At 38.8% G+C, this 15,606-nt stretch overlaps 2 protein-coding genes across 2 annotated transcripts; one reads left to right on the top strand and one right to left on the bottom strand.

The window, feature by feature from the left end:
- Positions 1–85: 85 nt before the first annotated feature.
- LOC135343826 (arylsulfatase A-like) lies at positions 86–9,807 on the bottom strand. The gene is made up of 11 exons (XM_064540843.1): positions 9,626–9,807; positions 6,768–6,972; positions 4,530–4,669; positions 4,390–4,471; positions 4,208–4,324; positions 3,899–4,106; positions 2,354–2,492; positions 1,320–1,433; positions 1,159–1,262; positions 831–990; positions 86–461 (listed from the first exon to the last, which is right to left on the bottom strand). Exons 1-11 carry the CDS (start codon positions 9,731–9,733, stop codon positions 300–302), a joined length of 1,539 nt encoding a protein of 512 aa, XP_064396913.1. The 5' UTR covers positions 9,734–9,807; the 3' UTR covers positions 86–299.
- A 557-nt stretch (positions 9,808–10,364) lies between these two features.
- On the top strand, positions 10,365–15,349 carry LOC135343821 (prolow-density lipoprotein receptor-related protein 1-like). The gene is made up of 16 exons (XM_064540834.1): positions 10,365–10,723; positions 10,863–10,992; positions 11,051–11,157; positions 11,209–11,374; positions 11,433–11,845; positions 11,898–12,011; positions 12,065–12,160; positions 12,257–12,352; positions 12,402–12,494; positions 12,542–12,634; positions 13,889–13,984; positions 14,065–14,166; positions 14,438–14,533; positions 14,716–14,817; positions 14,872–14,973; positions 15,041–15,349. The coding sequence occupies exons 1-16, from the start codon at positions 10,429–10,431 to the stop codon at positions 15,133–15,135; spliced, it is 2,196 nt and encodes a 731-aa protein (XP_064396904.1). The 5' UTR covers positions 10,365–10,428; the 3' UTR covers positions 15,136–15,349.
- The last annotated feature ends 257 nt before the right edge of the window (positions 15,350–15,606 follow it).

The following is a 15,606-nucleotide window of genomic DNA, read 5'->3' as shown; positions in this document are numbered from 1 at the left end:
AGTATATACAGTCTTTCTTCAAATTACATGCAGCAGAACCATTTCGTAATTATTTTATTGTGGTGCTTGAAAGTATTAGCATGACCATAACCAACAACCTACAATTTAAAATACAGTTAGGCCAAGCCAACTTATTACAGTCATACATAAATTAATTTATCCATGCACATACAGCCACACGAAAAAATAAATAGTTTGCTACTAAAATTCGATATAATAAATGAAGTGTAGACTTCATAAGTGAGCTGATGCTATAGATCTATACATGTTAGTAAGACAGTGTCTACAGTACACCACGACTACACAAGTAAGCTCATATTTGGATCAATGAACGAGTTAGTGGTACAACAGGCAGGGAATGGAGTGCAGCCAGGCTTGGCACACGGGTCATAGGATGAGTTCCTTCCTCTGTCCATTTGACTTTCTCCCCACACCATACCTGCCTCAAAGTTGGCTTTCACCTGAAATACACAAAATGAAACGTTAAACATGCCTGCTCAGACAAATCACATTGGTGACAGTACCAATATTGGTAGTAGGGTTGTGGAGTATTAAGAGCAAAATTTACAAGTATAACATGCACGTATATAGATTCAACACACATAATGTATCATAACATCATGCATGGCTAGCAACAAACTACTATATAACCAGTGGCAATCTACGCGCCTTAGATTAAGAAGTGTAACAGTTTACATAAAAGTAAATCATGGCACTACTCAATCGAAGGTCTTATGTAAGCTGTTTTTGTTTATTCCAAGCGAGCTGCATGCAAATCACAGTATACATACGGTAAGACTTCCATAGTTATACCATACACATGCACTCACCATTTCAATTTCTTTCATAACATCAGTGTACTCTTTAACATCCAGTGCATAGATCTCACTAGGATCGTTATGGAGGTTATAAAGAAGGGGAGGGTCGTATGAGTGAAGGGAGTAGTTGCCACGACATACCGTATCAGGGTAGAAGTCTGGACACAGCCCTCTATACAAAAATTGAATCTGATAAAAGAGGAATGGACAGACTGCAAAAAAATTATCCAGAATGATGATTTGAAATCTTTTCAGCTAAATGTAGATGTACACTTGTTAGTTCATGCAATACAGTAATAGGCCTGTTGCACTGAGCACAACCGTGTAATATAGAACTCACCCATGAGAGTAATAGTGTGCCTTGTACTGCTGCCACCTGACAGCATAGACACCATGAGTCTTGTCTGGGTTTGTAGGATAGTGGATATAGAAATCTCTGTTGCTCTGCAAGCCGGAAGTGATTGACACACATTGAATTAACACATGTCACAGTTTAAGTACCTTCTGGTTGTTGAAGAGAATTGGAGCCATATCCACCCCATCCATAGCAACATTGGGCAGTTTCCCTCCTACTAGATTCATCAGTGTAGGAAAAACATCCACTGTTGCAGCAACCTAAATTCAAGACTTGCAAAGTGAGCAAAAGCGTTCATGATCTGAACTATAATTATACATTATTGTGCGACAAACCGTGTGCAGGTATAGCTCGATACCTTTGTAACAGTACTATTATAAACGAGTCGTGCAAGCTACGCTGTGCTAATGCCTCTCACCGTTGTTTTGCTTTCGCTCAAAAACTATTAGAAGAGGTAAAGAGGTATAATGTTACGTCATTATTGTTAATTGTGAATTCCACACAGTCATTATAGGAGAGAAGCAGAATGGAAATAAAAGTATCCCAGGACCTCAAGAAAAAGAAGTAAGTTGACTCTGCCACTGGATTCTCTAACATGTGGGGATAAGCGCGGAATAATTAAAGGGCATGTCTGCAAAGAGATCAAGTTCACAAACTAATGGCTACTATAGCTAGCTGCTTTAACATATCTTTTCTGACTCTTGTAGCTAACAAAAAGCTAGCACTTTAGTGCAAGGCTAACTCATTGTTCAATAGAAAGTTTGTGCGAGCAGATGATGCTATGAAAACTTCTGAAGAGACTGCAATAACAGCCTTCAATGTGAATCAAACTATAGCCATAACTCGAGAAAGAAGCTTTAGTTTGCTAATCCACGAATCAAAATCCAAGAGAACGTGGCTAGAATCCTATAGAAGCTGTTAGTTTTCATCGCATTGCAACTGTTGAGCAGTTACAGCTGGAACAGACACACAGACACACACAGTCAGTTTTACCGTATCCCTCGTGCGGCTACGCCTCGAGGCATAATAGACAAAACTGAAGATGATGTTTTGACCATACTATATAGATACTTCCTGTACATGTAACTTTAATAAAGAAACCGTCCAGAAAGCAAAATAATATATGCTGAATAAGAGTTTTAAAGCTTATGGAAGAAGTGCTGAAAACAAAATATTATACCTCCATTGTTTTTCCTGTCCTGATCATACCCGGCCACCAAGCAACGGCTGGCACTCTCTGTCCACCTTCCCAGGTTGTTCCCTTACCACACCTCAGGAGGCCAGCATTACCACCACGAATTTGCCTCGTCAGGGATGGTCTGAATAGGGCAAAGTGCTAAATCTCATGTGCTTAATTAATTTAGTGCATCTGTAGCTTAGGGTAACAGTAAAAAAATAACTATGGGTAGTTTGAGCAGAGGTATAAATAACAGTAGGTCACCAGTCAATTTCTGAGCAATTAGCCTATTCGACCGGCCATTAAACTACTTGCTCGCATGCAAATATTGAAGGTCAATTAAAGGTCATAGTAATGCACATGCACATTAATATATCTCATATCAGCCATGTGTCTTTGTTCAATGTACAAGAGCTGCAGGCCTAAATAAATAAATATATATACATGTAGCTTCTATTTTACGAGCTAAGCATTACTTTTCCTAAACCCTCAATTTTTACATAATTATTACTAAGGACATTGCATGGGATTTTTAATGTCCAACCAATATCACGCGCCTGACGGCAGAACAAAATATATTATGCTAAGATAACTTGTCAGGGCAATCAGTCAAGATGTGCTATTTATACCTCTATAGTAGTTGCTTATAATTATAGCAGCGAAACTTTTCTGGCTACAATAATGTTGGCGGTGTGTCGGTGGGGGGAATGGGGGGAATGAGTCTGGAGGGTAACATTTGATAGGGTGTAAAAGGATAACAGACTCTGTTAATAGCGGACCCCTCGTTATAGCTGACAGTATGCTTTGTACCTTAATTCTGCTTTTACTATCTAACTATACTTGCAACCCCGAATAGCGAACACTTCTAAACTACATGTGAGTATACTACATTATCATGACAGATTTTACATAGACGAATTAGGTAGGAGCTTAAGGTTATGGTAAACAGTTTGCTCATGAATATTCATGATTTCTAATGATTTTTGTGAAACTATAAATGCCATGAGAGAAGTTTGAAGCACATACATGATAAATATATCAGTGTATCAATCGTATGAGAAGTATCAATCTTCAAAACATTTTTCAGTGGAAGTTCTGAGCGATATCATCAAGTTACTAGAAACAACACAAACCAGTAGTCATTTTATGCTTCCAAAAATACTTCTAGCTCAGTGTTCTTGCTCTTATAGGATGCTTCTTACCATTCTGGAGGGCTACACGAAGCGTTTTTTCGTTCCAGGCCAGGAAACTCTCACAAAACAAAAATATGTACTTAAAATGGCTGACAGAGCCAAAGAAAACAGCCTCTTAATTGTGAGCTTTCAGTAGGCTTTTTTTTTAATATCTCTTCGTGTGGCCCTGCATATAGTTCAGCTACAGTAGACTGCACCTAAGCTATCTATTAAAAGTGTCTATTTTCGAGCCATGAAATGACTACTGCGTTTCAGCTGGACTTCCAGCTCATTCTAGCTGGAAAAGATCACTAGATCTAGCTCATGAATAATTAATGAGCAAACTGTTTATCGTAACCTTAACACAACTGCTCACCCGTTATCAGAAGTAAAGAAGACAAACGTGTTATCTTTTATCCCGGCGTCTTCAATAAATTGGAATACTTGTCCCACAGCCCAGTCCAGTTCATTGAGAGCATCCCCAAACTTGCCTCGCACACTGGAGTTGGTGAAAGTCTTGCTGGCAAATTGCGGATGATGGGTGTGTTGGAAAGCCATATACAGAAAGAATGGCGCCTTCTGGTCTGTATAATTATATAAAAGAGGAGTTGTAATGCTATAATAGGGGCAGGGCTGCATGATGTTAAACTGCAGAATTCTGTGGTGCATTGTGATGCTAACATACTGGCATTGGTTTTGATAAATGACTCTGCTCCCTTGACATAATTTTCTGTCAGTTGAAGAAAGTCTGCTGGTTGCTGGACTATTTTCTCATTTTGGAACAGAGGGCAGGGAGACTCTCCTATAAAAGCAGTGGGAATGCCACAATAAGATATACCGTACATACTAATAATACATACAACTTACCTGTTCGGCACTTATCAAAGCAAGGCGCATTGGGATAGAAGCATATCAAGCACGGGCACATGTCATGAGAAAATGGTATTCCCTGTAAATTAAAACAAGATTCAAACAATACTAAAATACAGTACAAATAAAAGTCGTACCAGATACGAGTCGAAGCCCTGTCTTGTTGGGAGATACTCATTGTCCTTGCCTACTCCCAGGTGCCACTTGCCAATGATACTGGTGTTATAGCCTTCAGCCTTTAGGCCCTCAGCTATCGTAGTCTCATTCAAAGGAAGTCCTACAATTGCATTATGTTCTAGCATAACATGATAGGACGATAATCAGACAATCCCATCAGTTTGGCATATAGGCACTGTTAAATCTGACCAGAAACTAAAGACAATCCGACTAGAAAAACATTTGCAATGTGAAAAATTGCTAGGATTGGCCAGGGGAACCACAAAAAAGCGTGGGAACAAGAAATCAGACGAGAGCATAACTCCAATCCGTTACAACGTCAATCACATGTATACTGGTAGTTTTCCCATGTTTTCCCAGCCAATATGCCACGCAATTTTTACTGGTGGAGTGATGACCAATCCCTATATATATTTATTATACATCCATTTTAGAATGTGGGGCACATAATCATGATGATTTGTGATGAATTGATGTTCCTAATACATGCAGTGTTGAGCACAGGTACACACAGTCCATCCATGCGTAGTAACATGCACAGACCGTACTGGTGACTGCATGGAATGATGTGGTGGATGGAAGCTGATAGGTGGATCTGGAACACAGTCTATTATTTAATATACTATGTATTGTACATGTTCATGACGTTGTAACGGATTGGAGTTATGCTCTCGTCTGATTTCTTGTTCCCACGCTTTTTTGTGGTTCCCCTGGCCAATCCTAGCAATTTTTCACATTGCAAATGTTTTTCTAGTCGGATTCCCTTTCTTTTTCAGTACAGTTTACGTATCATGACATGCATAAGTGGAACGTCAAGAGGCAGTACAAGAACTAGAAGACAGGACTAATCAGATATCTTCTCGAATATCTCTGGACTAATAATTATAGTATAATGAGTAATAATTTATTGCTTGATAATTATGTTGAATTTGCGTATCAGTATTAAATGACAGCCATTTTAAGAGCATGATATCTAGCCAGTGCATATAGCATGCCTGTCAGAGAAAGGGAGCTAGAGCTAAACAGTGTGAAGAAAAGGAACACCTCAGGCTCTGGAAAAGCACTGCTGCACTGATTTTAGGCGCACCGTTTATTAGCCACGCCTATCTATTATTATTGGCCACAAAGCAATTGCTGAGTCATTAAAGATGGCGGAATTGTCTAGGTAAGAGAAATAGAGACTGAGAGGTCATCTGCCTCGTGGAAGCAATCGCAAATCTGAAGAAGCGCTTTGTAATCCAGGTTGTAGTCGTTTGGAAACCCTGTGCAGAATGTCCTGGAGATGGCTGTACTTGGAGTAAATGCTGGGCAAGAAACTTACTTACTTACTTAGTCAGTCAGACAAAGAGCGGTGAAACGTCGAAATAGTGCAATTTTTAAAATGAAAATATTCATTCATTAAAATGTTTATGGATTATGAAATGAGAGATACAAAGAGAGAAAAGGCTAAATAAACTATCTGTTCAGCCAGTTTCTTGATGTGGCCTTTCCCTGCAGAGATAGAACAGTTTGAACATGAGTCAAAATAATTGAAATATTGCTAAACACAGGCAAACCCACTGCCAATCCTATGTAAAACCTACTGGTTTTACTAATACCCCAAGTGCTTACTGGCTTGAGGCATGTTTTGCTTTCTGATAATAAATAAAGATGATCTTCAAGGATAGAAGCATAGATGATTATGAGATTGTGCATTTCCTGTCAATGAATAAAATTAAAAAAGGGGGTGGATCTGCAAATAATTATGTCAGAGTTCACAATGGATGTTGCTTCTGGCAGTATAGCTTTGCAGCTTTTCTGACTCTAGACGTTGTGTAGCTAACAAACAGCTATCCCAGCCAAGAGAATGTGGCTAGAAGCCTATAAGAAGCTGTTAGTTTTTGTTGCATTGCAACACTTATAGAGCTGGGATAGACAGATCGACAGACACACACAGAGTCAGCTTTATCGTATTCCTTGTGGTGGCTACGCCTTGAGGCATAAATATACCGTATATAGCGGGTACATTTGGTGAAAATTATATAATAATCACATGAGAATGTATCTTGATATAATTGGTGATTATTAATTTGGCGACCCTCACCTAGATTCGCTAAGTCTTGGTTCGTCGCTAAATATACGTGCAATACCTTACCATTCTTCATCTTCATATAATTATATAACACCTTACACTGATAATATGACTGTTTGCTACACACCTCCAACGCTGTTGCTGCCAAACACTCCGGGATATACTCCACTGCGAGTCTGGTATCGTCCTGTGAGCAGAGCAGCTCGCGATGGACTGCACACTGGACTAGCCGAGTAGAACTGAGTGAAAAGTAGGCCTTCAGAAGCCATTTTCTCCAAGTTGGGATTAGTTGAGGTTGGATGGCCATACATTGTCAAATCACCATAGCCAAGCTAGAAAATGTATGCAAATTAAGCTATAGTCATCACCCTGTGAATGTATTGATGATCAGCCACATATACGGTTTAATGTACAGTCTACCCTGGATACTGCAGTCCACAGACTTTCACACAACCCAAAGGGCTGTAAACATTGGCCACATATACGGTTTAATGTACAGTCTACCCTGCATGGATACTGCAGTCCACAGACATTATTGCTATGCCGCTCTACAGTAGTTATCCACTCCTCTCCTCTAACTTGTTTATGTTTGGAGCTATTATACCGTAGTACTAAAAATGTACATGTGATACTAACTAATGCTATTTATGCGAGCGGCTACCATGATGCATTAATTTGTAGAGAACAATCAATTGGCTTTTATTCGAGGTCTGTACTAAACGCAGCATTTAACCGAGGAAATATATAAATAAATGCTCGCATGTTATTATTCTACCACTATAGGGTAAATTAAGGTAAAAGAAGGTCAAGAATTCATATTACATTTTCTACTGAATTGGCTCACTATATATAATAATCGCATGTTGTCCTATTATTTGTACAGTGATTAATCGCGTATCAGTAATTGCACGTCGTTAATAACGACGTGCAATTACTGCCTTGATGACTGCACGTTCGAATAACGGCCGCGGCTAATTTCTTTACTGAAACTGCAGCTAAAAATGTCCTTAAAACTTTGTCACAAACGATTAACAATCAATAGTATGGCTACTCGTGCAATAAGGGATTAATAGCACTCATAACAAGCACTGGCAAGGTTAATAGCACTCGGCTACGCCTCGTGCAATTAGTATCCTTGCCATTGCTTGTTACTCGTGCTATTAATCCCATATTGCACTCTTAGCCATACTATTAATTATACTAATAGTTACCGTAAAACCTCGATTTAAGGCGACCCTCTAATAAGCAACACTTGGACATTTCGCCCATAATTATAGCACCATATTTTTGTGTACATTAAAACTTTACTTTTTGCGCAAAACGTAATTATTTAAAAGTGTCGCTTTAAATCGAGTTTTTACGGTAGATACTTTTTGGAGGTCGGTGTCTCTGAGATTTAGAAGCTTAAAGACACTGATTTAGTATCCTGGCGAGGGTACTACAAGTTCCTGTAGGTTTCTTATCAGTAAATCACATGGACACCGACAAAAATTGTTTAACTCATTAGATACTAGTGCACATGCGCAAACTATGCTTCGAGGCTTGACTACAATTAAGCCATTGAATTATTTACAAACGTTTTCATAAAACTTTTTACTGTTATAATTTTCGAGATGCATGCTGACCTAGCATATAAAGTCAATGACCGATCGTTTTGCAGCATGGTCAGACAAATGTCAGCTAGAAGGAAAAATTATAATCCTCATTATATGTATATTGGAGCCTGTATAATTACAGGGCCTGCAGTAACTGTATTTGTAATTACACTAACACTGCTTAGATACTTAGTTGATAATTAAGATCTACGTGGGAAAAGTGCCTTACCATCGAGGTGTGTCACTGATCGATTTTTTGGGCTTATTAAGTATATTCAAGGAGATCTGAGACTGCCACTGCTTAAAGATAGTCACTGTTACTTCTCTTTCTCTTTGTACTAGCTAGCACTAAAAGAGCTACAGTAGCACCAATAACTAGCTATTAAATGGCTAAACTTTTCTTACACGTGGCAGATAAATTTATATTTTATAGCGCGTATGCTCTTTAGATTACATTATCTAGCCAGCTCAGTATATTTGGTTGATCATAGTGTCAGCTCAAGCTGATGGTGGGCCTGTCATTCGAGCCATTTGGTTGGTTTTTGACCGATGACAGACTGTTATAATCCTCACTGTACATACAAATTTGAACTCATTATAACGTATACCAAAATACAGCAGGCAAGCTGAGCTACCGTCGCGATCATGCACTAAACCGCGAACTATATCATACGAGCTCCTCAGCGTCTAAAAGTAAGTGGACCACATTTTTACCTTAGAAAACTGGTAGGAGACTAAGGTTGGTGGGGTTTGTAAAGGGATCCATGATGGCAGCCCAGCTAATTTAGCGTAAACCACCAGCTAGCACAACATAAATTATATGAACACTATAGCCTAGAATCATGATGGTACTGACCTGTGTTTCAAAGCCTGCCTACTGATAAAGGTACGCATTATACCAGCATAATTCTCGCCCAAAAATTGTGCCTATTACGCTAAAAATCATGACGGCATGATCTACCAAGGCCTAGTCCCAACTAGATTTGCATACTGAGCCAATTCTGGAAAAGGAAGGAGTTGTGTGATGGGATTTTTCCAGAAGCTTCTTCATTGACCTCGATCTATATAAAACAGACAACTACTGCAAACAGCATGTTATTAGTATAATTATACATCCCTATTGAGTTGTGTGAAAGTCTGGGTATAATTATTATAGCCTGTACGACAACCATATGTTTCCGAGCATCTCTATTTATACTGTTGGATTTCTCTTGACACAGGTCAGTTGCAAGTTATACACATACATCTTGGCATACACCCGTTAACAGGGTAGCTGTAAAATACAAATCACTCTGCTAAAAAATCATTGTTAAAAGTGACGTACTGCCACACTGCACAAAAGCTTTAATGTTCAGGGCTAACTCCCTAAATTTATAATACAATAACTCACATCATCTGCAAAGAGCAGAATGATATTAGGCTTGGCCATAGCCTTAGATGCTCCATAGTCAATTAGCAAGATCAAGCAAGTGAGCCTGCACATCCACACAAAAGCCATTCTTCAAGTGCTTGTTCCTTGTTTGTCCCCGGCCCCTATGGTTTGTTGTGTGTTCAGTGGGAGTGGCTGAAGCTGCAACTCCTGCAAGTGCGCATGTGCAGAGACACCATGTGGGTGTGGCGTACTTCCACCCAGGCCGAGTTTTTTCTTTTATATCGGAATAAAAGTGACAACTCAGCTTGATCTAGATAACATGTGCCAATATCACTATTATTGGTCGGTTGTAGTCTCACACCAAAAAATCAGGGCTGAAGATAGCCTTGTTCCCTATCCAATAGATCTAATATAAAAGCAAAAATTGGAAGAGGCTAGGCAGGATTATTAGCCATTATTACTGTCCCAAACCAAAGATATAGCTTTTGCCCAAACTAAAGAAAAATAGGCTAAACGGTGATTTTTTCGTCAATAGGCCGGGAAAAAGGGTTATGAGCAACAAAATTAATTATTGAAAATTTAATCTGGTGACCCTCACCTTCAGCCGTATTTTAGTCGGCCAAATCGCCAGAGCTAACTTGCAGGACAGGCCACGCCCACTAACCTAGATTTTTGGCACAGGAATCTCTGCAGGATGCTTATTAATCAATTAAAATAACTTTGTGGCAAGACGTGTGTATAAAACATGCACAGCAGAGCCACTGCAATATAATTATATGCACCAATAAGTATTAAGAAACTGTGGATCAAAATAACAGACAATGTTGCAGTGTGGAAAGTTAATCTTTCCGATACTGTTCTTTCTAGTGAGCAGCACCCATACCAGTATTGGTAAATATGCAGCAAGAACCCCTGTGCCTGTGGTGTTGGATTTGTCAGCAGCGCAAATCAGGCCAACAATCGACGATTCTGTGATGACCAATATTGATGCTGTAAATCTACCATTCGACGAAGAAGATTCTAAGTATCCAACAGCCCTTCAAGAGGGTCAGAGCATTAGCACAATCACTATAATGTCGGAAGAGTTAATCAGAGAAAGAAGGCAGATTGTCAATCGTAAGTGCTAGTCTATAAATTAAGCACTAAAATATATCTATAGCTTGTTTGTTTTCTTTATAACTATGTTAACTGTGATAAATTATAGTTAGTGTGTAATCTACATTATACTAAAATTGTTATACGCTTTTTCTTACAGCTTTGCTTGGAGAGAATTACTTGTTTTTTGGCAATGAGCAATTTTTAGTGAACATAAACAGAGATGGTACTGGAGTGCAAGGCATTCGATCAGGCACACGTAATATGATAGCTGTTGATTTTGACATCAGGTACAATAATACATAATTATATATAATTAATTACATTTCATGGTGCATTGCTGTTCAGAGAGAAGTTTATGTTTTGGAGTGATATTGGTGCTAAACACATTGCTCGCACTAAAATGGATGGAACACAATTGACTATCTTGGTCCAAACAGATATTACAACCCCAGGTACTAAAATTGTGCATGTAAAATTAATTGTATGGTAACCACTTTTAAAAGATGGTATTGCTTGGGACTGGGTGAACAAAAAGCTCTATTGGACTGATGCGGGGGAGAGAGATATCGAAGTTCTTGATCCCAACACTAGAATAAGATCTGTTATTCTGCTTACTGGTATAGAGGGAGAAAGTATTCCAAGAGCAATTGTTCTCGATCCTTTTGCAAGGTAATTGCGTGCACTATTTAATTAATACTAAGGGTATAGCTATTATATTTTTTCTTAGGAAAATATATTGGACTGACTGGGGATCTCTGCCACGCATTGAGCGAGTCTCTTATGATGGCACTCAGAGGCAAACACTTCATAGTTTTAATTTACTTTGGCCAAATGCTATGACTCTTGATCTTATCTCTCAAACTTTGTACTGGGCTGATGCCGGGTTAGATCGCATTGAGTGCTCAAAATCTGATGGATCTGGTAGAAAAATACTGATTGGTCAGTTCATTAATCATCCTTTTGGTATTGACTTTTTTGATGGTACCCTTTACTGGACGGACTGGCAACTTCGAGCAGTACTGAATTCTACCATAACTCATAGTTCAACTTCGGGTGTTTTCACAATCTACGGTGTGATTTCAAATCTACTGAATAGACCTATGGGACTAAAGGTTGTTTCGCTATCCAAGCAACCTTTAGGTAACATTACTTATCTCTATATTATATATTTGATACATATATAATTATACAGTACGCCCGCCTGTACAGCCAAGTTGTACGCCTTCATGTCAGAATGGTGGGAATTGCACGCAACCTGGAGTTTGTAGTTGTCCTCTCGGCTGGACTGGAGTTAGATGTGAAACACGTACGTGATGCTATCAGTCTCTATCACGTGCATTCATTTCATTCTTTTTTTAGCTGTTTGTGAGTTATTGTGCCTTAATGGAGGTATTTGTTCCTCTCCTGGAATCTGCACATGTCTTGCTGGGTGGACAGGAAGTGCATGCAATGAAGGTAATCATGCGTGCATGGATACTGCATGGATACTGCATGTATAATCATTATTGTATTGTGACAGGAGTTGTTTGTATTGCTTATATATACATATAGCTGTCTGTGGTAATGGATGTAATAATGGTGGATCATGCCTTCAACCTGGTGTATGCACGTGCCCTGATGGTTGGCATGGCACAAGATGCGATCAACGTAAGTCAATGTTTTGCATACATGCATTCTAATTAATATATAATTTTAGCAATCTGCAGTCGGGTGTGTGAGCATGGTAGCTGCACTGGTCCCGACGTTTGCACTTGTAGACAAGGTTGGACTGGAGATTGGTGTGGGCAAGGTGAGGAACAGATACCATTTTAGTTGTGTTTATGTTTGACATTTTAGCTATATGCAATCCCACGTGTGTGAACGGAGACTGTCTGAGGCCAGATGAGTGCGTGTGTCATTCTGGGTGGAAAGAACGACTCTGTACTGATCGTAAGTATAATCTTAGCTTCTACATCACAATGCAAGTGCCATCAAGAGTATAATATATATATACATACATGAAAAGGAGTAAGAAACTATAACAATAATTATTTCGTGTGTAAAACATCCACATCTCAAGTGACTCTACAACCCACTTTAATAGAACAGTGGTTAACATGCAGTTGCGCATGCATGCAAACACACGTGGTTTTTGTTTGAATCAGTCCCAGAGCACAAATATTTTACCCACGAATGGTTCGACCATGACCATGCACCTTTACCAGAAAGTGCACGCAGCAACCACAAAATATTGGCAACGTGACTAAATACTGATTGCTCACTGCGAATGTTTTTACCCCCAGATTTCCCCCTGCTATACAGTGTGTCCTTTTATGCTTTGGTGTGTGCATGCATGCGTAGCTAAGTATATACTGTAGTGTGTGTGTGTCTGTTTGTCTAGACTGTTACAGCTGACGTCATTTCGTGGATTTGCAAAATAATGCTTCGTTCTCCGGCGAGTTTTGCTTACTTGGAATGCCATTGCAGCCTTTTCAGAATAGTGCGTAGCAAAAATTTTCTATATAGAGTGTTCTACTTGTAGTTAGCTCTGCACTAGAACGCTATAGCTATAATTATAATTATTGCAAGAGTGATAAAAGAGCTGCATGCATATAGCTTTACTTATAGCTGTATCATGCAGTAGCCATTAATTTTATGGACCGTACTTATGGCATCCTTTTTAGCAACGAACATGGTCGATCTTTCTCATCTCAAAAATTATCTGGATTTCCGTGTATGTAACAATATAAAAAGTACTCAAGTGTTCATTGTATAGCTACCGTATATATAGCGAGTAATTTTCACTGATTGGTGCAAAATGTCGTATGAACTACTCAATTCAATATTTCATATACAGCTCAGAATATAGTGCATGGCGTATAGATTCCATTGCGTTTCAATTCACATTAATTCCATTAATACGAAAATTTCCACCATACGAAAATAACCCGCTACATATACTATCGTAGATCTAGCTTCATGTCATGAATCTTTGGCGTCTCCACCGAGGCATCAGCACCTGCATGCGGTGCTTTCATTGTAATTATATAGGTTTTGTTATTAATAATTATAATAATTATACCCTCAAATCATTCTCTCATAAGCCTCATCACTGTCTGTTGATGTATATAATTATGGAATGTGTTTTTGCATGTGATGGTATAATTATGCACCCCTGCACACATATTATAATTATAATTATAGCCATCTGTGAGCCAGGATGTATAAATGGTGGTGACTGTATAGCTCCAAATATCTGTGAATGTTTCTCACCATTTTATGGACCAAGATGTGCTGAAGGTAATGCCTGCAGCATGCATAATTATGTTAACAGTTATCATAGTGACGTCATGATTTTAACAATTATACCATACATGCAGTGGATTGCTTTCCACCAAGTGGGTGTATGAATAATGGTAGCTGCGTGTCCCCCAGTCAGTGTTCTTGCCCATTTGGATGGGCAGGTATCAGATGCGAGATATGTAAGTTATTCGACTGATATGCTCAATGTTAAGATTATAAATTCGTATACCATAATTATAGCACGAAATTTTCGAGGCATTAAATTTCGTGGAAAAAAGCATTTCATTGGATTAAATTTTGTGGGTTGACTTCTTACTGGAAACACTCTCAGGTCACGCCTTTAATCTTTGCACGTTATAGCAGATAATTCTTCGTAGAACAATTTTTTGTTAGTGCTAACCCATGAAAACAGTTAAAATTCGCGCTATATATACAGTAATTACTATACAGCAATATGTGGCAACATACGATGTCTGCATGGAGAATGTACCAAGCCGAATCAGTGTGACTGTAGTTTTGGCTGGGAAGGCGAAACATGCGAAGAAGGTTTGACTTATGCATTGATGGTATTATGTCTTATCCCTTACTGCACGAGTAACCACTGACTGCTGTGCAGTTTTCTGCAGTTTTAAGCGTATTTTAGAAATTAATCACTATTATTGCACTGCTTCATTGCACAAATTCCAGTGCACTATAATAGCACATCATACGATATTATATATATGCAGCTGTCTGCTTCCCTCCAAGTGGATGTCAAAATGGGGGAAAGTGTATCATTCCAGGTATCTGCAGCTGTGCTTCAGGCTGGACCGGGGAGAAATGCGATAAAGGTAAATATGAATAATTATTATTATTTGATCCTATAATTATTGTACTTCTTCAAGGAATATGTGCGCAGAATTGTAATGGCCACGGTAGCTGTGTAGGGCCTAATCAATGTGACTGTGACGAAGGATGGTTTGGGCCACAGTCAGCTTGTAATCAAGGTATAAAAATTAATACTGGAATGATAATAGTTATAATTGGCATTATTATATCTTCTGTCCCCTGCAGCAATCTGTACTCCCAAATGTGTACATGGTTACTGCATTCGGCCAAATTTATGTGCTTGTGATATTGGCTATGGAGGTTTTCGATGCGAATACTGAAGCTATTAATTATAATCGTAACAGATTGACAATGAGATAGTCTTGTGAACGTATACACAGCAGAATCTGCTGGTATAGGTATATGAAGCTTAATTGTATAATTATGATACAAACTTTCGTGGCAACTTCGTTAGAACATTGTTGTAATGTTCAGTCTGTTATTAAATTTTGATTTCTGTTTTTTTCACAAGTTATACGTACAGTAAACATCCAATGCAGAATGAAGATAATAATGCTAGATCTATATAATTATACGGTTCCATTCGATTCATACACTGCTATATACCATAAATAAAGGAAAAAGGGGGATTGGAAACGAAGCACCCTCGAAGTACAATCCGTGTTTCCCTGCGGTTATTATGTCAAGAGCTAGAGCTCTAGCAGTAAAAGATCCTGAGGATCACCTACACGCCAAACTCCTGTTCAATCCAGGAAGAGAAGCCTCATCTCTGTAGATTTAGTATTTTGGCT

The sequence above is a fragment of the Halichondria panicea genome, chromosome 11, assembly GCF_963675165.1.
Source record: "Halichondria panicea chromosome 11, odHalPani1.1, whole genome shotgun sequence".
In the NCBI taxonomy this organism is placed as follows: Eukaryota; Metazoa; Porifera; class Demospongiae; order Suberitida; family Halichondriidae; genus Halichondria; species Halichondria panicea.
The sequence above is the reverse complement of the archived record's forward strand: the minus strand, read 5'-3'. Positions and strand labels throughout refer to the sequence as shown.